Source organism: Cloeon dipterum, chromosome 2, assembly GCF_949628265.1.
Source record: "Cloeon dipterum chromosome 2, ieCloDipt1.1, whole genome shotgun sequence".
In the NCBI taxonomy this organism is placed as follows: domain Eukaryota; kingdom Metazoa; phylum Arthropoda; class Insecta; order Ephemeroptera; family Baetidae; genus Cloeon; species Cloeon dipterum.
The window spans coordinates 30,458,908-30,481,372 of record NC_088787.1 but is presented as its reverse complement, the minus strand read 5'-3'; the positions used below and the strand labels follow the sequence as shown (position 1 = coordinate 30,481,372).

At 40.4% G+C, this 22,465-nt stretch overlaps 2 protein-coding genes and 1 long non-coding RNA gene across 3 annotated transcripts; all 3 read left to right on the top strand.

The window, feature by feature from the left end:
* Positions 1-247: 247 nt before the first annotated feature.
* LOC135936045 (uncharacterized) lies at positions 248-2,011 on the top strand. Its single transcript, XM_065478728.1, has 8 exons — positions 248-483; positions 541-679; positions 731-864; positions 924-1,101; positions 1,157-1,304; positions 1,359-1,522; positions 1,577-1,682; positions 1,743-2,011. Exons 1-8 carry the CDS (start codon positions 284-286, stop codon positions 1,904-1,906), a joined length of 1,233 nt encoding a protein of 410 aa, XP_065334800.1. The 5' UTR covers positions 248-283; the 3' UTR covers positions 1,907-2,011.
* Positions 2,012-2,097: 86 nt separating this feature from the next.
* On the top strand, positions 2,098-4,371 carry LOC135936046 (senecionine N-oxygenase-like). The gene is made up of 8 exons (XM_065478729.1): positions 2,098-2,540; positions 2,674-2,812; positions 2,870-3,006; positions 3,063-3,240; positions 3,292-3,445; positions 3,500-3,663; positions 3,721-3,823; positions 3,893-4,371. Exons 1-8 carry the CDS (start codon positions 2,221-2,223, stop codon positions 4,096-4,098), a joined length of 1,401 nt encoding a protein of 466 aa, XP_065334801.1. The 5' UTR covers positions 2,098-2,220; the 3' UTR covers positions 4,099-4,371.
* Positions 4,372-5,311: 940 nt separating this feature from the next.
* LOC135936304 (uncharacterized) lies at positions 5,312-14,063 on the top strand. The gene is made up of 3 exons (XR_010574307.1): positions 5,312-5,385; positions 5,660-5,733; positions 13,170-14,063. It is a non-coding gene; the product is annotated as an uncharacterized LOC135936304 (long non-coding RNA).
* The last annotated feature ends 8,402 nt before the right edge of the window (positions 14,064-22,465 follow it).

The window sequence follows — 22,465 nt, the reverse complement described above, 5'->3', positions numbered from 1 at the left end:
ACAAAATGTATGCATTTTCTACAAAAAGTGCTCTTTTCAACAAATATTTTCGTCAAATTCCCTTGCTTCCATGTTGTTGACTGAAGAATTTTTGAAGTTAAACACAGAAAAGATAAAATTATCAAGTTGGTGGAGATACGCGCCACGCACCATTCATTCTCTCTCGAGCAGAATTACATATTATTAAGCACACGACCTTGACTGCTACTTTGTGCTGATAAAAATAAACTCGTCAAAGCATCTTGTTTGATGTGTTTGATCAGTTGCTCGTCGTCAGCACACAATGGCGAAACGGGTGGCTGTAATAGGCGCAGGGCCCGGTGGACTGGCCGCCGCAAGGCACTTTTCCACCCCGGATTCCCAGTTCGAGTGTCAGGTTTTCGAGCAAGACTGCGACCTGGCCTGCACCTGGAGGGTTCCAGAGCAAATCGGAATGGACTCAAAAGGCCGGCTGGTGCATTCGAGCATGTACAAAAATCTCAGGTTTGCAGCGTTAGAATATATGTGGAGTAAAAAATAATTCTTTTGTTGATTCCTCAGGACGAACTTGCCAAAGCATGTTATGTGCTACCCTGATATTCCATTTGATGAACATTTAAGCGAATTCATGACCAGCGATGAAGTCTTGGACTACTTCTACAAATTTGCGGATCGCTTTAATTTGAAGAAATTAATTAAAGTTATAGTTTTTATTTCCATTTCATAACAAAAATAAGAGTGTTTTTTGCAGTTTAATCACTTAGTGACCGAAGTAAAGCCTGTGAACCCAGGGCAAAGTGACACGTCTTGGCTGATCAAATATGAGAACTTAATTGACGGCCTTTACTCCCAAGAAGAGTTCGACGCTGTCATAGTGGCTAATGGGTACAGATTAACAAGCATTTTTTCATCCAATTCAAACGTGACGACGTTTGCCTTTTTAGGCACACAACCAAACCGCACTGGCCAAAATTCGACGGACTAAGCACCTACAGAAGGAACATCTTGCACAGCCATGACTTTCGCAATGCAGAAAATTACAAGGACGAAAGTGTGCTGATAATTGGCGGCTCGTTCTCAGCCGTGGATATAACAATGCACGTTTCGAAGCATGCAAAAACAGTATTTAAACCACACTTTTTAAGTCCTCGCACCTATTAGTTTTATTTTTCCATAGGTTGCATTGAGCCATCATGTGGAGAAAATCAAAGCAAACTTCCGCAGCAATGTGAAGCAAGTTTCAGACGTGCTAAAATTTGAAACCGATCTTGTTCACTTCCAAGATGGAAACGTCTTCGAGTTTGACACAGTCATCGTCTGCACTGGTACTGTTCGCGCATGAATATATATAGCAACTTTTGGCACATTTTTTTCTGTAGGGTTTGAGTACTCGTTTCCATTTCTTCACCCTGACTGCAAAATCACAACCGATGGCTACGGTGTCGAGCCGTTGTACAAGCACATAATTAATATCGAATATCCTACCATGTGCTTTTTTATTTTGGGAAACCACGTGTCTCCCATGCAATTAGGAGATTTGGAGGTAAGCTATGCGTTGTAGAAATTAATTAAATTAAGCTATATTTTTTAATTACAGGCTAGATTTTGCAAGAAATTTCTGTCTAACGAAATAGTTCTCCCGAGCAAGCTGGAGATGTATCAAGATCTGAGAGATGATCAAGAGATGAGACAGAAAAAACTAGGTTAGAAATAATGTCTCCTAATATTTAGGCGTGCAAATGCAAATATATTATTGAATTCAGGTCTAGGACCGAGAAATGCGCATAAATTCGGCTGTCTTCAGAAGGCTCACTGTGATGATTTGGCCGCCACGGCAGGAATCGCAGGCATCGACCCCGAGATTGCTAGATACATTTTGCAGGCGAGCGAAGACCTTTGCGTCTTGAGTTCAGAGTGTAACAACTAATGATGGCATATTATTGTTGTTTATTCCCACATTTTGTCAAACAAATACATTATAGAGCACACAGTCAATAAACTTATAAAAGCTTATTTGAGAAAAGACAGCACATTTGCATATCATTAAAACAAATAGAATTTTATTTAATCTTTCACCACATTCTATACATAATACGCAAAAGAGGCGCAATATTGCGCTCTAGTTCGAATAGAAAGCCGAACATTGCCACTTGATTTCGAAAGATAGGACATCAAACTCATTTTGGACTCAACAGCCGCGGGTATTTTCCATTCGGTGCTACCGGAGTTTCACAATTATGCATGGGAAACCCTTTCGTTAAAATAGAACACGAGCATCTTTTTACCACCTCCATCAACTCGAAATATACGGCACTCCGAAATTTCCACTCATCCAAATCAGTCTCGATGGACGCAAGCAGCAAGAAAGGTACGATCGCGGTGATCGGCGCCGGTCCTGCAGGCCTAGCAGCGGCCAGGTATTTCACTGCGGAAGATTCGCTCTTCGACTGCCAGGTTTTCGAGCAGGGCGATGATTTAGGCGGCACCTGGCGCCTCTCCGAATTCGTCGACAAGGACGATAAGGGCAGGAAGGTGCATTCCAGCATGTACAAAAATTTGAGGTATATTATTTAAATTATTTGGACAACTTGAGATAGCAGCTTTTGACGAGGTATTAAAGCAGCTGCTACCCAAAACAAAATTAATTAATTTTTATGCGGTTGTTTTCCCCCAAAATGTATTAATTTCTTACAGGACTAACTTGCCAAAGGAAATTATGTGCTACCCTGACTTCCCCTTTCCAACCTATCCCGAATCATACGTGCCAAGCGAGAAGGTGTTGAAATATTTGCAGGACTTTGCATCGCATTATCAACTGCGTAAATTTATAAAGGTTGTTTTATGCTCCGAATTCCCCCTTGTTTTTTTTTAATTTTTGAATCTATTGCAGTTTAATCGAAGTGTGGTGCAAGTTCGACCATTTAAAAAGAACGACGATGACACGGTCAATTGGGAAATCAAAACCCGTGATTATCTCACGGACGAAGAGTTTACTGATTATTTTGCAGGGGTTGCAGTTTGCAACGGGTATTTGAAGATTCTCCTTGTAATTACTGAATTTTTAATGCTGCTCGAATAAATAGGCATCACTCTGAACCCGTCATTCCCGCAATCGAGGGCAAACAGGAGTTTGATGGCTTCATAATGCACAGTCATGCCTATCGCGAATCTTGCCCCTTCAAAGGACAAAGAGTGCTCGTCGTCGGAGCGGGGCCATCTGGACTAGACATCGCTTTAGAAGTGTCCAAAGTCGCCTTGAGAGTAATTTAAACCAATTTTGCCATGCAAAACGAATTAATTTGATATTTAAAGGTCAGCTTAAGCCACCACTTGAAATCCTCTCAAATCAATTTCAAAGGGAAGCCTGTGCAGCAAGTGACCGACATTCTGCGACTGGCTCCAGGGAAACGAGTCGAATTCGTGGACGGCACGAAAGACGAGTTTGACGCAATCATATATTGCACAGGTCTGATTATTTTGTATTTAAATTTGAATTGTAAATAAAATTATTAATTTAAAGGATACGAGAACAGCTTTCCATTTCTGCACGAGGATTGTAAAATAACCACCGACGGTTTCGGCGTGGAGCCGCTTTACAAGCACATGATCAATATCGAGCATCCGACAATGTGTTTGACCGGCCTCGTGACTTTCGTCTGTCCGTTCCAACTTCTTGACCTCCAGGCAAATGCACTGCTTCTCCCGTAAACGCTTATTAACATTCATGCTGTCCCTCTCTAGGCCCGTTTCTTCTACAGCTTAATGAGCGGAAAATTCCAGTGTGCCGACAAGAGTGAAATGTACCGAGAGCTGAAGGCGGACCAGCACTGGCGGAGAAACAAAGGTCGGTGCGCTTTCGGTCACCTATTTCTCAATAATAATATTTTTTCCTGCAACTCACACGCACGCATAGGCTACGGCCCGCGGCAGGCACACAAACTGGGTGCTTTGCAGCAGGAGTACTACGACGAGCTGGCCAAAATCGCCCACATCAAGAGCATCGACGTGGTTGTCTCGAAATTGGGCCTCGAGAGCACCAAACGCATCTTCTCCGATTTGTGCAGCTTCCGCGAGGCCAAATTCAAGCTTCTCGACGACAAGAACTATCTCGAGCTGTAGTGCGGCTCAAAAAGGCATTTCCTGCAGTATGAACATTTACCGTTTCGATCAATAATGCACTTTGTAACTGTTTTTTTAATGGAAACTTTTTTTGTAGGGAGTTAGTGAGGTGGAATAAATTAAACCAACCTTACGCAGACAAATTCGATTCTTTTTAAAGATGTTCATCCAGCTGAAAATCATGAGAGCCGTCATAGAAAAACATCGAGAGCTTTGATTCTTTTGAATTATCTTTGGTGCAGACACTGTTGCGTTTATTTATTTAATATTTTGCTCCGAACAAAAGATAGTAAAATTACTTAGTGGCTTTTATTCAAGAAGCGATATAATCCTGTTTTTGGAAATAAAATTGGACAAATGTTTCTATTCATAAACTTGATATTTTTACTCCAAGATTTAAAGGGAATCAATTAAATGAAAAAAACCAAGTCTACAACAACAGCTGTAAAAAAAGAAAAATAATTTGGTATCAAAATCATTTTTCCGACTTTGGCTGCAAATGCGTACAATTTGAATGAAAATCCTGGCCGGTGCGAGATTAAAAATTTCAAATAAGTGGAATCGTGGCATATTAGCCCGGTATGGCGGGAGCTCGACTTTCCTTTTTTTCTCATTAACTCTCTCGCACCACGAAAGTGCGGATTTAGTCGGAAAGCAGCAAAACGCGCGCGCGGCTGGCTATTACATTTCCGGCTGTGTCAATAGAGGTTGCGTCAGTGATCCGGCAGCAGTTTCATCACGTCTCATAAAGGGAACGAGATATTAAAACGGAATTCGCCGCATCAACAGCTCATCATCTCTCTGGCTCTGCTGGCTCTTTAGTCGCATATTCAAATCTCCAGCGGCAGGCGCGGCGCAGCAGTGCGGGGCCGGGGCCAGCACTCGTTTTTCCAACTCTCATCATCTCGCTCTGCTGTTTCTCTCAAGTGTTAAATGAAAATGAATCTAGCTTGGAAATTATCAGAGAGCGAGTGAGCAGCGCGGGGATAATATAGGCGGGTGAGCAAGCGAGCCGACTCGGTTGGAGAGTGCTAAAAAGATAAAATGAGAAAGAGAGCACCGGGGCTGAGCAGGCGGTGGCGGCATTAAAATATATCAAGAGAGAGAGAGAGAGAGAGAGAGAGAGAGAGAGAGAGAGAGAGAGAGAGAGAGAGAGAGAGAGAGAGAGAGAGAGAGAGAGAGAGAGAGAGAGCAGCCTCCGCCTCTGCACTGCTGCTGATGATCATGATGATGATGGGAACATCAAATTTCCTCTCTTCCCTCTTCCCCAGCATCATCCGTAATATGGTAAAATAAAACTCTCTTTTGTCCGATTGAGTGGCTCTCAAGAGTATTATGAAGTCAGTTGTGCATGCAGACTCTCGCTTCTGTGCCCTGCTTCTCCTTTGCTTGCTGTATTTTCAATGGAAAGCTGCTCATCTTATGCACGCCACTTAAAAACTACCCAGCCGCTTATCTCTATTTGCAGTCTCAGCGTGTGTGCACGTTATTTATTTCGTGCGCACACACAGTCAAACCACGCAGTAAATTCAAATTCACCATGTTTGTTTTACTTTTTCAGCTCAGCAGGAATACACGCATTGTGATTGTGCTTCAGGACGAGGGCACACTTTCAAAAATTCAACTGAAATTAGGGTTAGGCACTAATTGTGCAACTTTACGATTTTTAGCAATAATTAAAATTTTTCATTGAAACCAAAGTTCGTCCAAACCACCTGAACTGTTAAAGCGGAGATTTAAATAAGCCAAAAATTAAGATCAATTTGAATATTATAGCAAGTTTATTGTTTGTGAAATTTGGCAAGAGTTTATTTCTACAATGTGCTATCATGGAATCAGGGGCAAAACATCGCGATCTATCCAACAATGTGCGAGTTTGAGGAAAAATTGTTAATAAATAAATCGGTGGTTTATCGTATCTTATTGTAAATTCATTTGTCAAGAAATAATTAAAATATGCAAAAATTAAAACCTCCTGACAATCCACTTGGAAGCTAAAAACCAGTGCCAAAAGAGAATTTAATGTTCCTGAAAATATGATATTTTTGGCAATAAATCAACCGGTAAATGGAGCAAAAAAGAAAAAGAAAAAACAGCCTCCGCCAAATATTAAAAATAAAATTTATTTTCAGAAAATTTATATGCCGTCACCGATCGCTGAATGGACTAGAGCAAAATCAATAGCAAAATTTGGACCATTTGTGAGGTGGTTTGCGCTCACTTGTGAAACACACAGAATTAAAAGAGCTGTCAGAAGCAGAAAATATATAATACCACGCCCCATACATATATCAAATAAAAGGAGCAGGAGCAGAATCCAGATGATGATGCTGATGATGAGGGGGCACTTGTTTTATTTACTTTCTACTTTGGACGAGTCTAATTTATTTCTACAGAATAAAAGATGAAGAAGTTAATAAACGGTGGTAGTTGATGAAAAAATACACCCTGCGCGCGCCTCCCCCGCCTCTGCGCGAGTACGAGAGAGAGAAAGAGAGAGAGAGCTATATTCATTTCGCCTTGATTAAAGGAGTTAGAAACACGATAAGAGATCTTCTGGGTAGTGTGATATAGCAGCACGAGGCAAACAGCCCCCGCCCGCCCTCCCACCCTCCCTGACGCCGCCGCAGCCTCCCTGCTCCAAGCCTGGCAAGATCGTGGTGGAATTCAATAAGAAGTGCTGATGTTCCTTATATTCGCGGCGTGCTACTCGAGGGAAGTAAGTACTCGGCGGTGAAAAGCAGTCGGCTCGGATATGGTAGCAAATAAAAAGCGAATCAAATAACGATTTGCTTTAACTCACTCTCTTCTCGGGGCTGCCGCTGCTCTCACTCACTCACTCAAAAACCAGCAGCAGCAATATCATCGGATCATTCGCTCGCTCTCGCCATCAGATAATCCGTTTTATTACTTTTTCGGTGCGGCTGCTGGGGCTCTCTCACTCACGTGCTCTTATTTGCCGAGAAAATTGAAACTCAGCCACCAAGTGCGCGCGCCACCAACGCTGCCAGCCCGCAATGTGTTTGCAACTTTTTTTATCTGGCTCTTGTGTGTGCAACAGCCTGATCAAAAATCCAGACGAGCTAGTTTATCGAAGTTAGGGCCAACTACGCCGCCGCCTCTCCAGCCAACACATTTGCAGACATCGATCACTCACCGCCGCTCCTCAATGCTACAGTGTTTTTTTAGTCAAAACTCGATTCGTATTCAGCAAGAAATATTTAAAAATTAAAATTTGTGTTCAATGGATAAAGGTAAAATTGGAGAAAATGTAAATTCAAGAGGATGTAAAATAGTATTGAGACCGAGTTTAAAAATGCGTAAATGAATAAAATAAATTAAAAATGATTATTAGTCTGTCACTCTATGGAGTGGAGATTAAGGGATTGAAATTAAACGATTTTGACTTGTTTGCACATCTATATAGCAGTCGCTAAAAATATGATTTTTTTCCTTTTCTGATGGGGTGGCTATCTATATAGGACAGATTAGAATATATTGTGAGAAGATCGTCATCTGAATGTAGTACCATGATGAAAGTCAAATAAATTGAATTGAATTATGACAGTCGAACAGTGTGCACTCAACCCTATTGCAAATTGATGTACAAACAATAAAAAATGCGTTTTTCTTGTGAAAAAATTTAAGTTGAGTGGTTGGGACCCTAAGACTGCTTTGGCTCTCTATAGGGGAGGTCGATAATAGTCCAGCGGTGTGCGGGTTTTGCAAACCCAACCATTAAAATCTGAGATTTGGGTGTGAGAAAATGTTTCAGAACCCTTATATGCACCTTTTTTAACTCTGGCAAATCACCATTTCAAATTGAGACGTGCCTAGCCTAAGTTTTGCTCTCTAAAAGATGGCAAAAAATATAAACATTAAACATTTGAATTAATTTTGCGATTTCAAATTTGAGTTCGAAAAATCGATTTCAGTGACCTTGACCTTTAAAGGCAATTGCAAACGGTTTAATGATCAAGCAACCTGAACGAAGTTTCAAAATCCTTTTTTTATTTTTGGAACTTTAAGAAATACGATACCGGTCAAATAGGTTCAAGTTTTAGTGGAAAATTTTGCAGTAAATTTGCCGGACCCCGCAGGCCTGGAAATTGTTTCTTATTCTCTACTGGGAAAGGGAATTAATTTTGAACTGGGGGCGTGGTTCCCTGAAAAATTAATAAAGAAGGCGTGGCACGTGTAACGAAGCGCGGGGAAATCATAAAATTCGTCGTTTTTTTAATATTCACCAAGAATCCTGATTAAATCATTAATTTTTTTAAATGAGCTTAGATTATCGGTTTTGCACACCCGGAACAAATGTAAATTTGAGCTGAATTAATTTCATTTTAAAGGAAAACAATTTCAACTCACTGTCAATATAAACCTGGATAAACTGTGTGTGCTGACGGTGTTGGAAAAACGATGAGCTCCACTTGAGGCGCTTGGTTGCTTTCTTGTGCCACAAATAAGGATATTTCCTCAATCTATTTATTTACATGGAGCCGTCCGGGGAGAGAGCAACGACAAAGGAAATTGGAAATTGAATCTGCGGTGGCCGGTCTCGTTCTCCTCGTTCTCGGTCCGCTTTTCCTCTCTCCATCTCCGTCTCCTCCTCCGTCTCGGTGGTCCGTGGTCGGCGAGCAGCGCAGTTTATATTACTATTTATCCTGGCGGGCGTCGTTTGTTTGCCTATTTCTTGCGAGCTGCGCTTATTATTCAATTTGGCGTGATTTTTATTCCCGGGATCGGAAAGCGTCGTCCCGTTTCCTCTGTGCCCGCCCGTCGCCGATATTAAAGTGACTGCGCCGCTGACCAAGCGTGTGCAGCAACAAAAGCGGGGCGGCTTTTATTAAGAAAGACCGGTGCCCGGGGACAAAGCAGAGCGCAGGCCGAGTGAGGGGCCTCTATTTCAAAGACTAACTCGCAATTATCGCTTTTTGGTGGCCGCAGGCGAGCGACCGGCATTATTAGATGGATGTTGAGGGAACGAATTGGCAAAATTGGCCGCACATGCACCAACGGGGTGGCAAATGCTGAATAATTGCCCAAAGGTCTTATCTGAATTTTGAACTAAACTAAGTCAGTGCGATGATAATATGGTGTAAGAGAAATAAAATGAATTAATAAGTGTCTGAACAATGACGAGTGCAAGATTAACTAATTAAAAATAATTATATAAAGTATTTGTCCTATTGGATATTTTAAAATGTGCTGGCTCGTGACCAGTTTGAAAATTGGGAATGTTGTTCTCTTTCAAAACTCGAAAAAAATATAATTTTTATCCTTTTTCGTGTTTCGCAAATATTGGCAACTCCTAATCTCGGGTCTTTAATTTAATTTCTCTTTATTTGCGTACTTGGCATGTACATAAATCAATATAATGAATACACTGACAATGAGTCACATACATCAAATTCCAAAAACAAAATCAACAACAAGTAAAGTTACGCAATTGTACAAATTTGAAATGTACAAGGAATTATCAACAATTTACAACTCCTACACGTAAGAAAAATATTCATCAACACAGTAGAACTGTTTTACCCAAAAAAACACGCAGCGCTGACACAATCTCTTTGAGCGAATCAATCCATCAGAATTGCAAAAAATACCCACCGTTATAGACTTGCCTTAACCTACCCTATCCAGCTGAAGGGGTAAGGAGGTGTTAAATCCCCTCCCAAAATATTTCAATCCCTTGAAAGAAATTTACAACAATGGAATTTTTATTGTTTATTAATTTAATTAAAATATAAACTGTTTTAATTTATAAATGAGAAAAGGGGTGGTATTTCAGGGTGATTTTTGGAAAAAATTAATATTGAGTATAGGCATGCTATATATTATAAATTTGATTAAAAAATTAATAAAATAAAATTGATATACCCTAAACGGAACAGCAATCATGGCAAGGGGATTTATTTCCATTTTAGTAAAAAAAACAGAATATTTTTTTCAAATTTTAACAGATGAAATGCCAAAGTGTGTTCTAATGAGTGTGGTGAGAGCGCAGGGGTGAAATTGCGGCGGCGTATCATCATCATCATCGCGTCTCTGGAATGTTTGGCCACCAAATAGTGAATAAAAGGGCCGTCAAGGGTTTGCTGCTGGATTTGGCTCTTCTATCTGCGTGCTGCGTGAAACCAATAACGTTTGGCTCGCAGATTTAATCTTGCTGCTAGGGAGAGAGAGAGAGAGAGAGCAGGCAGAGATTCGATGATGATCACTTCACAGCCGCGCGCAGCAGTGAGTGTAAAAAAGACAGCGAGGGAGGGAGGGTGGGACGGTCGGACGCTGCCGACACGTAATATAAACCTTAGTGGACTTGCTGCTTTATTTGTTTATTTGCCAATATAGAACCGCGTAATGAATTTACCGAGGGCAAACTGTAGCAGCGCTGGGATGGGGTGCGAGTCACGGCCAGGTGTTGCTGTTTTCGAGGCTGCTGCGAGTTGTGACCGACCGCAATAACTATAAGACTGCAACTTAAAAGGGCAGTGCAACGTTTTATCTGAAGAAATCTGTTTTTTCAATACCATTCGATAGGGTCTGATACAGGATGACAATTGAGCTTTAGGAATAGTTCACGCAATTCTAACAAATTTCAAACTGCCATGATTTCTTGGAATTTGGTCGAATATTGGGACAGTTAATGAAAATCGACTACCTCGTGAATTAAAAACCAGGCCATTGGCTCGCATTTATTGAAGGCATTCTGAGGAGTGTCAATAAGGCAATGTGAGAAATTTGAGCTGCTCTCGGGGATCTAATACTGCCTGCCCAATGTCAGAGATGCCAAAAGGCGGTTAGTGTTTAGTGACTCGAAAATGCTCAAACAGCTCAACAGACTGGCAGGAGGCGCCACTTGCTGGTTTTCGCATCTTTCCAGCGGCTTAAAGGACAAAAAATGTCTGGAGTTTCTAAGGAAAGATTTCGGTGCGGGGAGGCGAAATGCCACGATTGGGCCCGATTAGCTCCTTTGCGGCCACTCGGGCCCCAAGTTATCTGCCCGTGGTGGTGAACTCATAGCCCACGGCATGTGCTGAGCAAGAGGTTAAAAAAAACAGGAGACATAGTTGATTAACTTTTTCGTGTTACGATTATTCTTTTTGTATGTTTATCAAGGAAAAATTGGCAATTAAAGTTGGACATCCTTTGCCTGGAAAGGGGAAACTCGCAATTTGCACCAAATTTGTTGCTGCGTGGTGTATTCTTCCTGCAGCCAAATGCTGTAGTTGCCAACATTTTGCGGAAAGCAACAATAAAACCCGATAGATGCATGAATTTATGAATAACAAAGAGGAGAATATACAAACAGCTCGCGCGCGGGACGAGAACTGTGCTCTTTTTCGCTTTGAAAGAGAGCCAGCGGGCGGAATTTAATAAATAATCATTGCGCCGAAGAGACACGATATTGTACATGAAAAACGGCGCCGATATTGCTTTTTTATTTGATATCACGAAATCCATTATGTCAATTTTTATTATTGCGGGCCTCAAAATGATAAAAGAGCGAGCGAACGAGCTCATGCATGCACAAACAGACGCACATATGATGTTTAAAATATTGTCGAACAATGTGATGAAAGAGTTGCACGCTGTGTAATAAATGTAATATCGTGCAGCATTTTTCATATGATATCACAGCAACGGCGGCAGCATCACACAAATAACAGGATGCAGGCGGTCGCTTTTATTGAAATCGGCACAAAACGAGCATCAAATACGCTGTACACGCGGACGTACAATGCACGCCCAACTATAGAGAAATTAAATTCCTGTGAACCCGAGCTTTGCGAAAAATGCACAGCAATAAATTATGCACTCGTAGGCGTCGCCGCAGCGATTTCAATTTTCTACAAGTCTGTTAACTCTGATTCTAATGTTTGTAATTTTATTTCTGCTTTGGGAAAATCTAGTATTATAAAAACTTGCCACTTGAGCCGAGTCGTCCGGATTTAATAGCAGTGATGGGGCCAATTTTGTTAAAACGCCGGCAGAGAGCAGAGTGTGCCTGTCAAACGACTCGGCAACCTTTTTCCTCCCTTTTTCGACTACCTACCTCTGCTGGAAAGGAACATTCAAATGAATTTTCCCTCCGCTGCTCTTTTCGCGTCGAATGAAATGCTGTCTCTTTTATTATATCCTTTAGGCTAAATGCCGCCACGCACTCTTTTGCACACTCTGTGTATACCATCATCAAGATCGACTTTAGAGGCCGGTCAAGACCGATTTTTCCTTCGAAAACATTTTATATGCCTATTTGCTAAACGTTCAATACTTTACTCATGTTGCCAAGAGTGCATTTGAAAAAGCAGCTTATTTCTTTTCCACGTAAATCGATTTCCAAGAGTGAACCGTTGGAAAAATGACTGAATTTTTTAAAAAATTTCAATGCACGTACACACTGGAAGTTACTTGAGGGGTGTTTTAATTGGCAACATTAATTGGATGTTTATTCTCACACTATGTCATAAATACATTAATGTATCACAGTAAATTACAATTGGAAATCATGTGAGAAAGGGCGACACTTCAGAAAAACAAGTGACTAAGACCTTGCCCTGGAGGACAAAGCCGGAGTGGGCCCAGACATGGTTCCGGCGGAATATTAAAAGAAGGTGTGACATATGTTGCAAAAGGCGCGGGAAAATCATAAAATTAAACGTATCTATTTAAAGCTCACGACAATTTTTAATTGGCGGAGTGGTTATCCGGAAATAGAAAAAGAAGGCGTGGCACGTGTCGCAAAAACAACGGAAAGTTCGTAAAATTTGACCTTTAACTGAGATTTAATTAAGCTAAAATCCTCATTAATTTATCGATTCATGGGTTACGCTTAAAAATAGAGCATAATCGATTTTCAAAATGCTTCAGAATGTTAAAAAATTTAATTTATATGGCTATTTTATTATTATTTTATCTGATTGATGATTTTATTGCCATTAAAAAAATAATTATTGTTCTCTAATTTTAATATTGGATGAGGAAAATTCAAAATAAAAATAAACTCAAAAATCTCTTTTTTAATCAATTGTGTTCTAGTATTGCCAATAACTTTTTCGTTTCAGGGCATTTTTCCAACGTCTTGTGGAGTTGAATATGGAAATGCAGTGTGGTGCCGGCCTCTGGTCCAGTGAGCGTCCTTTCTCCGAGTGCGTTGCATCAAGGGAGTGAAATTTCGATTTCAGCCAGCAGTTTTAGTGGTGGCGTGGTATATAAAATTTAGTGTTCTATATGACTTTAATTCGACGGCTTATCCATTGTATTTGCTGAGCGGAGGCGCGTTCGTTCGTTCGTTCGTTCGCCAGAGTCATCCTCTGAATGTAAGCGCTTAATACGCTATAGAGGCACTCTTTCATTTGGAAAAAGAGCGGCACGGCGGCGGCGGCTCCTCTTTCACTCATCTGCACCCTTTTCAACCCCCGCTAGCCCGCCCGCACGCTTTGCCACCCAAATAGCAGTCAGCGATTTTCTCTTTGCGTCACTCTTTTTTATTTTCAGAGCGTTCTCTCTCTCTCTCTCGGCGTTGAGAGTCAGTCCAACTGTATTAAAGCCGCGTGATATGAAAGCGAAAAAGAGGTTATAATATGTGTGTGTGCGCGCGTGGTAGGGGTTTTAAAAGGGCGTAATAATCATCGTCGTGCGCGAATATGGTATGCGCCCCGGCTGTTTGCTACGCTGCACCTCTCGATGTGACTGAGCACACGCACATAGTGGCAATTATTGCCACATTCTCCACCCTCCCATCTAACTGACAATTACCCCATTTTAAGGGACTCGATCGTGCAGCGTGTAATGCAAACTGGTAATACTAATTTGCCACTTTCCTAAATGTTTTAAAAAATTTTCTTTTCAATAAATTGCACCTACTTTTCACATCATAACGCACGAACAATGGCAGAAAAAATTAGATATTTAAATAAAATGCAGAATTAGTTTCCTCCACCTTTTTTAATTATTAGTAACATTGATATTATAATTCTTAAATCACTGTTTGGATATCTTTTTGTGATGGATGGCCGCCAAAGAGATGGTTCGCTATTTTTCATTAAAAAATGTAAAAATTGAGTTGCCCCTGGCAGACCAGAAAAACATTTTTAATTGACGTTTACATTAGCTTCTAGGAAAAAATGGTTGTTTAATATGTCTGAACTATTAATTTGTTTCCACAAAGGAGCTTGAGCCGTGATACAAGCAATTTGTTACAACTATAAAAGAATAATAAAATATTTACAATAGTCTGTAGTACTTTATCTTAAGAAATTGTATTTTTGCGTGGTTAATTCTTTGCATTTGTAGAAAATTTATGATTTTGGTGTGTATTTTTTGTTTGTGCATTGCAATTGGGGGGGCATATATTTAGAAATGTAACCATATCTGAAACATATAGCCTCGCCAAAAGACACTAAAGATATACATATTATTAAATTATTATTGACATGCCACAAGTTAAATAGAAGAATTGAATTAAATAAATATATTTAATAAAATTTAAAAAAATGGAACTGAATTTTCAACTTGTAGACATTTTTTCTTTCTCAAAAAAATTAAATTTGAAATCAAGGTGATGTAAAAGTTGAATTTAAGAATTTGTAAAAAAGATATCAATAGCTGACTAACCAAACCGCTGGCGCCAGATGGAATTTGAGTTGCTCAAATGAAAACATTCCTATCATTTAACAGATTAGTCACACATTCCTTTGACAATTTAAAAACGGATTCTAAGTAGTTTTCCGTAAAGTTAATTCCAGTCATTACCTAATTTTGTGTTGGAGATATTTATACTTTCAAAATGAAGAATGGGCTGTTTTTCCTGTTCATAGATAAAAGGATATTTGTCAGCATAGACAAGAATCAAATGGCGCGCACCCTCGCTGCACTTGTTTCATTTCATTCGAGCGGATTATTTTTTGTTTCATTCCGCGAGTTGACGACGATGATAGGCGGAGGATGAGGACGACGATGATGATGATGGTACTTTGTTAAAACGCGCGGCGGCATGATTACCATCATTTGTTTCGCGAAATGCCGCAGTCTGAGCGACACTTCCGGCCTCGCAGGCCTAATTATTCGCACAGCGAAAAGAAAGATGATGTGCCAAGGGCTATTATGTGCGCCAAATTAGCGCCGAGTAATGCGCAAAATTATGAAGCTATTTATCGTAGCAGCCCTCTTTCCCTTGCCATATTGTATACGCACGATGAGGTGCACATTCTCGTCTGCGTCATTGTCGCAGCTTGAATACGAATCCTCTGAATACTCCGTTAACTGTGGTAATTACACACCATTTGCGACGGTGCATACAAAATGAATAATAAAAATTATCCAAAGTGCAGGGAAATCGAAAAACATTTGGTTTGTGCTTTAAATATTCCAGTCTGCCAAATTTTTATGCTTTACGGCCAACAATTTATGAACATTTTGCATTGATGATCATAAGTATGTGGTTCATTGAGTTTACAGTTTGAAAAAATTAAATCAGCACCGATATTTTACCAAATTGGTCGAAAAATTGATTTATTTCTCCCCCGTACCTATCCATCTATCCAATGGTGTACGAATTATAAGGAAAAAATCCATAAATTGTGAAATAAATCGTGATTTTGCAGTAAAGAGACAATGCTTAGATTAGCATGAGCAAACTTGTGAGCTTATTTTTTCAAAAATTTAATATTTTTAGCATTTCCCTCATTTTTAAATTGTAAAAAGGATTGTTCAAACAATTTCTACAAAGAAAAATTCAATCGACTGAAATTCACAGGCGAGTATTTTAAGCTGTCTTGTAAATCACCGTACAACACAAAATTTGGAAGAGCAGTGCCCCTTCTTCTTTGCTCTAAAACTTAATTTGAAACTTTGATGCCGGTGGTGGGGCTGATCGGCAGGAATATCTTGGATTAATAAAACTTGATCAAAAGTCAACAGGCGGCAATTACGCGAGCACACATCTTGCGTTGGTCTTTGAGCTAATCTTTTTATTATTAGATAGCAGGAGGAAGATGGCGTCTGTTTGCGTAACAAAAAAGTCGAGTTTGCGAAGAAATTTAATAAAAAAGAAGGCCGGCAGTGTGGAGCTTGGGAATTAAGGAAAGGACGCGAAACACCGCCGCGAGGTTAATTGTGTGCTGCGTGCCGGACGGGCTTGCTTTCTTTGTGCGAATTTTTAATCCAACTTTTACACCGAGAGAATGATAATTTCCTCCGCTTTTCGCCGTACGCCAAAGCGGCTTAATTGCATTCAGCGACTCGCAGTTAATTAAGTTGGTCTTTCTTTTTATCTCGGCGCCGAGAGCAGTCGGGAAACAGACGCACCAGCAGCAGCGACAATTAAATTGCTTTGTATTTAAATGTGTAATTAAAAGAAGTAACTGTTTGCACAATGATTTTCATTTTAAAACTGTCTTAATTAACTTCTCCACCCTCCTGCTTCAAGATCGCCTTCCCAGCTTTACATTATTCAAACTCAAACAGCAGCAAAGGAACGGGGAGTGATGAAACTCTTGCACGATGTACATTATTAAGATCAGTGCGTTCGCAAATAATTTGAATCAAATAATTTCAAAAATTAGGCGTGCATTGGATATTTTTCTCGCTGAGCCCGATAAACTGACAACAAAATCAAGATAAAAGGTAATTTTTAGTTTCTAATTGAAATTTTGGAAATTAGCTCAGGATTTGGGAATTTTCAAAATGTGCTTAAAAGATGTCCTGTGACATGTGTAAAGATTTCAGAGTGGTGTTTCTTTTTGTTTTCGAGATATTGCACTTGAAAACCCGACAAACGCGAATTTTTCGTGTTTTGCAAATATTGCGAACTCCAAATCTCTGGCTCAAACCATTAGAATTGTAAAAACTACACACCGTTTGACTCGTCTCAACCTACCCTAGATAACCAAAGGGTTTAGTGGGTGATCAATCCTCATCCCCCTCCACCCCATGCATTGCAGTAACGAGAAAAATCGCGTCGTTTTCACTTTCAGCAAACTTATTCACTGATGCAAACCCTCTTAAATTAAACAAATCTACCCAAAATTCCATTGGATATCTAGGGGAGGTTGATACAAGTAGAATGGTGTGATGTTTTTGCAATTCTGATTGTTAGAATATGAGATTTAGCGATGGTAATGTTAGCAAAAATCAAAAGATTTATTTTAGCTAAAACTGCCACTGCCAAATCTCGGCTTCTAACGGTCAGAATTGCAAAAACTACCAACCGTTGGACTCGTCTCGACATCCCCTGACCAGCTGAATGGATTAGGGGGTGCTGGCTCTCCACCCCTTTTAACCCTCTGCTACAATTTAAAAAACAAAACCCCTTTGAAGTGAAAAGAAGTAAATTATTTTGGCTATTTTTATTTTTAGCCATCTGCAAGTTTCGGCATGGAAACCTGTGTTCGTTCGTGAGTGCAAATTGTCGGGGGCGTGTGAGTCTCTTTGAGTATGATCGGCGTAATTGGCGGAGAGCTAGCACGGCGAGTGCTCATAATAATGACACATAGCGAGCGGAGCAAAATTTCTTTTGTGCGAGGGGCGCGATTTCGCTCAATGGGCGCATTAATCTGAACTAAAGAGCGGCTGGTCCAGGAAACTAGTCGAAGTTGGCGACAATTATAATGCTCGCCTTCGTCCCGGCGGCACACAGAGCGCGGCAGCGGCGGCGGCGACGGCGGCGGCATCCAATTGTGCAAAGTTTCATTGTAGCGGCCATGGCTCTTTCAGCTCTGGCTCGCCGGCGACACGCCTAATTTGACTGCAAAGTGTTGTGTGTCGTCGAGATGCATATAGATTATATACCCTCGGCGAAAAGGACATCCATCCACTTTGCTGCTTTTCCAAGGAGCGAGCAGCAGCAGCAGGACTAAATTGTTCGGAACACGGCCGGAAAAGGAACGGGCGCATTAAAAGGCCCCCCCCGTCTCCATCGAGCCACCCACTCGGAGCGCAGCCACCCCTTTTCCATCATCCGTACACCTTCGGGTCAAAAGAGGCCGTCGCGCCGAATGCAGAAATAAGTGCTCGCAGAAATTGGTTTTAAATTCGATAAAAATTGCGACAATAAAATGAGAGAAAGGAAAGAATAGGAGGGCGCAGGCACAAAAGCTGCCTTTTCGCTGCAGGGAGACTTGAATGGATTCATTTCCTGTAACATTGTGCCTCTCGCTCTTCTCGCCGCTTTTCGCTCAGCCAGATATCGAAGGCGCGCGCGTGTATTTTATAAAATCACGGCCCTTGCCTCACTTCAAAGGTATCGCTTGTTCCAAATTATCGTCGCGTTCCACGCCTGCCTCTCCCATAGGCAACCGGCTTCGTTCATCTGCATCGCGGATTGCCTACGCTCAAATTGTTTTTCAGACGCATCAATCTCTAAATTTCGGCCAAATGTCACGGGTCAAAGGATGAAATCAAAAGCAAACTATCCAAATATACACCGGAAATCAGTCTTTACTTGGAAATAATTTTATTTTGTCAGAATATTCGATATTACGGGTTTTTGAATTCTATGGGAGATTAATACATAGTATCTCATCTCCATGTGGTGCAATTTAAAAAAATGAGGAGTCTTTTGAATTCCTCTCACCGAGCCCGATCGAACTCACACCAAATTTGATGTCCCAGGTCAAGGTCAAAGGTCAGTACTGTTGATTTTGGATTCAAATTAGAAATTTGGAAATAAGCTCACCATTTTGAAAAAGCTTTAAAGTCGTCCCATGACAAAAACGAACTTGTGTCTAAATATCAGAATGGAAAATTTTTTTCGTTTTCGAGTGTGAATTAGAAAAAACACGATTTGTTTCGTATTTTTGTGTTTTGCAATAATGTGTAACTCTAAATCTCGGGTTCTAACGATCAGAATTGCAAAAATTACCCACCGTTAGACAACCTCCCCTGACCAGCTGAGGGGTTTAGAGGGTACTCACTTCACCTCCCTCATTTGACCCCTAAAAAATTCAGCGTTATATTTTTTTAATTTTTTCAAGGGGTATTTTAGGGGTAGAGGGTGGGCCCATCTAAACCCTTCAGCTGTCTAGGGAAGGTCAACACGAGTCTAAAGATTTGGAGTTGGCAGCATTTACAAAAATTTCTCGAAATCAAAAATGAACTCCCCCAATCCATATTTTTATACAAGTTACACAGGCAATGGAACAACTTTTGATCACATTTTCAAAATTTCCCCGTGCAAATCAGAAATCAACTCTGTTACTCATCGACATTTTTTCTTTATTAAAATGAGCTCCAGCAGCAGCCTGGATCAAAATCGCAGAAGAAATTATTGTTTCCACATTTCTTGGACTTTTGCACGTTGCCGAGAGAACAATATAAAACGGCGTTTGCATGCAGTGTAAGTGCCTTATTCGGCGCGCACGTGCAACATCCATTCCCGCCGATGCTTGGCTTTATTCCGCTCTTTTTTGTATTCTTTGTGTGAATGTGAAAGCTGCGTCTCCGCATGCAGGAAAACAATGATCATCGCTTCTGGCAATTATTCCCCTTTCCGCGTGCTTTTCGAATGAATTATTTAGCGCGCAGAATTACTCATCTTTGCGACTGGTGTATAATGGCCAAATTGCGACGTATCTGCGATTGTGGATGCGCTCTCTCGCGCGCGCGGTGTGTGTGTGTGTGTGTGTGTGTGTGTGTGTGTGTGTGTGTGTGTGTGTGTGAAATAATTACATTCTTTGGCAGCCGACCGCGTTTTAGAGGAACAAAAGGCGAGCAGCTCAAAGGATTCGCAAAAAGCGGACACAAATCATGAAAGTAGCAGAATCGACGCCGATTGTTGTGATTATGCGTGGATGCTGAAATGTGCGGCATGATGGAAATGCGTGAATTTCTGCCGCGTTCATTTAGCAAGGAGAAAATCGATTGTTTTACAAATGAAAAAAATGTTAAATTTCTCTCTGCACTCATTGGTTCGCTTCAAACAAGGTTTATTTCAACTTTTGCTTTAAAATAATTCTTTTTTTTGCAAAACAGCTATTGTCATCTTTTATAAAACACTCTCGATTACACCAGTTTTAGTAATCATTTTAATTTTAAGCCAATCGCCGTTAAAATCTTGAAAAACCATATTTTGAAATATAAAATCTTCTCCAACGTTTCTGCAACGAATGGCTGGACTGATTTTGGTTTTCATAGCACGTCAAAAGAAACCAATTTAAGTAAAGAATGCACAGTAGCAGGATAGAGTCTGAAATCGCAGCGGAAGTGCCTTAAAATCAAATTTATTACGAAAGTATACCGTGGCGCCATCTGTTCGCATCTTCGAACACTAAGGGCTTATGCAACTTGGGGAATTGTAGCGGACACAACAGCACATTTACCGGCTCACTACTTATTTGGCCAATTAATGTGCAGGAAACCATCAATTTTGATAATTTGACGGGCGTGTGGATGATAGAGATCGGTATCGAGTGGTGGTAAGCAATTCGCGTCGTCTGATTGGCACATTAGGCACAATGATGCGAAAATGCTGGCGCACACGGCGCAGGCAGTCAGCGGCAGAAGGCCCCCCGCGAGCCGCAGGTAATTGGCTTGAAACATGAGATCGAGTGACGCACATGCACGCGGCGGCACAGCATTTGATAATGATGGTTATTGTAATCGTGGATTTCCATTCAGTGGCTCTCTCGCATCCAGCGCAACGATCAAATTTTAGTTAGTGCGTTTGACGTAACGGTTATTAGGCCACGCTTGCACGGTTCATTGCGCTTACTTCACACACAAAAACACAAACAACAACAACGAAACTACCCCCGCAACCCTCTGTGAAGCCACCCTCGCCTTTGTTGGCGGAACAATTGCTAAAACAATAAATTGTGTGTCTCATGTGTGCGTGCGGCAATGTTTATTATTGCGTTTGATTTTCTATCTAGAACACTCCTTCGGAAATTCCTCGGCACTCCGTCTAGTTAGAAAACATTCATGTTTTGTTACTGCATTTAACGAGAAGTATCTAAATTTTAATTTTTCCATGAAATATAGGGCTGCAGTTGACAATCAAAATCAAAACTTAAATGATAAAAATGTCAACGCTGAATTTTTATTTTTAAACGTGCGACTTTCAATGAATGAGAGGAAACACTCTTCTATTCCATCAATTTCCTGCGTCCTGGTGTTTTTATTAAAATACAGTTGAGCTCGTTAATTTATTTTCTGCAATTTCATCTCCTGATAAACTCACTTGGCAAAAGGTGGAAACAGCTGGTAATTACTTAGCGGTTGCGGCGTATCAAAGCATTTAACTTCTGACATTCACATTATAATTATAATACCGTCAAAGTCATTACGGCTTGCGTTATTGTTTCAGGTTATTCATTAATATATGGCCAAGTTACCTCCTTCCGCTTAGATATAGATTTTATGTAAGAATTCATTATTGCTATAACTGAGAATATTTGCAAGATGCTGACATGCAGAAATGCATTATCAATAATTCATTTTACTTAAAAGAATAAAAAATACACTTTGGTTAAAAAATAATCAAATTCTGTCTCAATTTAATTTCATTTAAAAAAAAAAATGCAAAAACCGGCAATTTTTTCGTTTGTTAGCTCCAAATTTCTGATTCTACCCATTAGAATTTCACAAACTGCACACCGTTAGACTCGTCTTGACTCTTGACCTCCCCTAACCAACTGAAGGGTTTAAGGGTGACTAACCTCCACCCCAAAAATACTATATTTCAATCCCCTTAAACAGTTAAAACTATTAAGACATCATATACCTAGTTTTTTTATTACGTAAGGGGGATGAGGGATGAAAAGGGTTGGGGTTAGGACTTCTCGTTCCTTTTGTCGTTTAGGGGATGTCAAGGCGAGTCTAACGGCGGGTAGTTTTTGCAATTCTGATGGTTAGAACCTGAGATTTAGAGGTGCAAAAATACGAAAAAGTCAAAAAATTCGGCTCTAGTAAACAAAAAATAAAATCACTCTGACATTTTCACACAAAATCACACATGTCATGGGTCAACTTTTGAGCACATTTCCAGAATCCCAAAATCCTGACCTCTTTCAAAAAAAAAAAAAAAAAATAGTGAAAATACCAAATTATACAGGAAGATGAATGAGGTAACAAGGTTAAATTAATCTAAATTTATTCTAAAAATTGAATTAAAAACCATTTCAACATATTAAAAGTAGGTAATTTATTTATTTTCATTCAATATTATGCACAAATCCATCATTTGAAACAAAATGAAACATTATATTAGTAAGCAGGAGGCGGCGGCGGCACCTTAAAGGAGGTTGCCTGCCGGCAGGCACAATAACAAATTGTCTTTTGCACATATTACCGCGGAGAGCAGCACGCAGCGGCAGCAGCAAACCTAATAAATTAACCCGGACGCGCACACACACAATTTCCT

Bases quoted from the DNA above. Each gene is read 5' to 3' on its own strand.
- LOC135936046 (XM_065478729.1), top strand. From the start codon at position 2,221: ATGGGAAACCCTTTCGTTAAAATAGAACACGAGCATCTTTTTACCACC. The intron at 3,007-3,062 runs GTATTTGAAGAT...TCGAATAAATAG, and splicing joins GGGGTTGCAGTTTGCAACGG to GCATCACTCTGAACCCGTCA. The intron at 3,824-3,892 runs GTCGGTGCGCTT...ACGCACGCATAG, and splicing joins GCACTGGCGGAGAAACAAAG to GCTACGGCCCGCGGCAGGCA.
- LOC135936045 (XM_065478728.1), top strand. From the start codon at position 284: ATGGCGAAACGGGTGGCTGTAATAGGCGCAGGGCCCGGTGGACTGGCC. The intron at 484-540 runs GTTTGCAGCGTT...TTGATTCCTCAG, and splicing joins AGCATGTACAAAAATCTCAG to GACGAACTTGCCAAAGCATG. The intron at 1,102-1,156 runs GTATTTAAACCA...ATTTTTCCATAG, and splicing joins TTTCGAAGCATGCAAAAACA to GTTGCATTGAGCCATCATGT.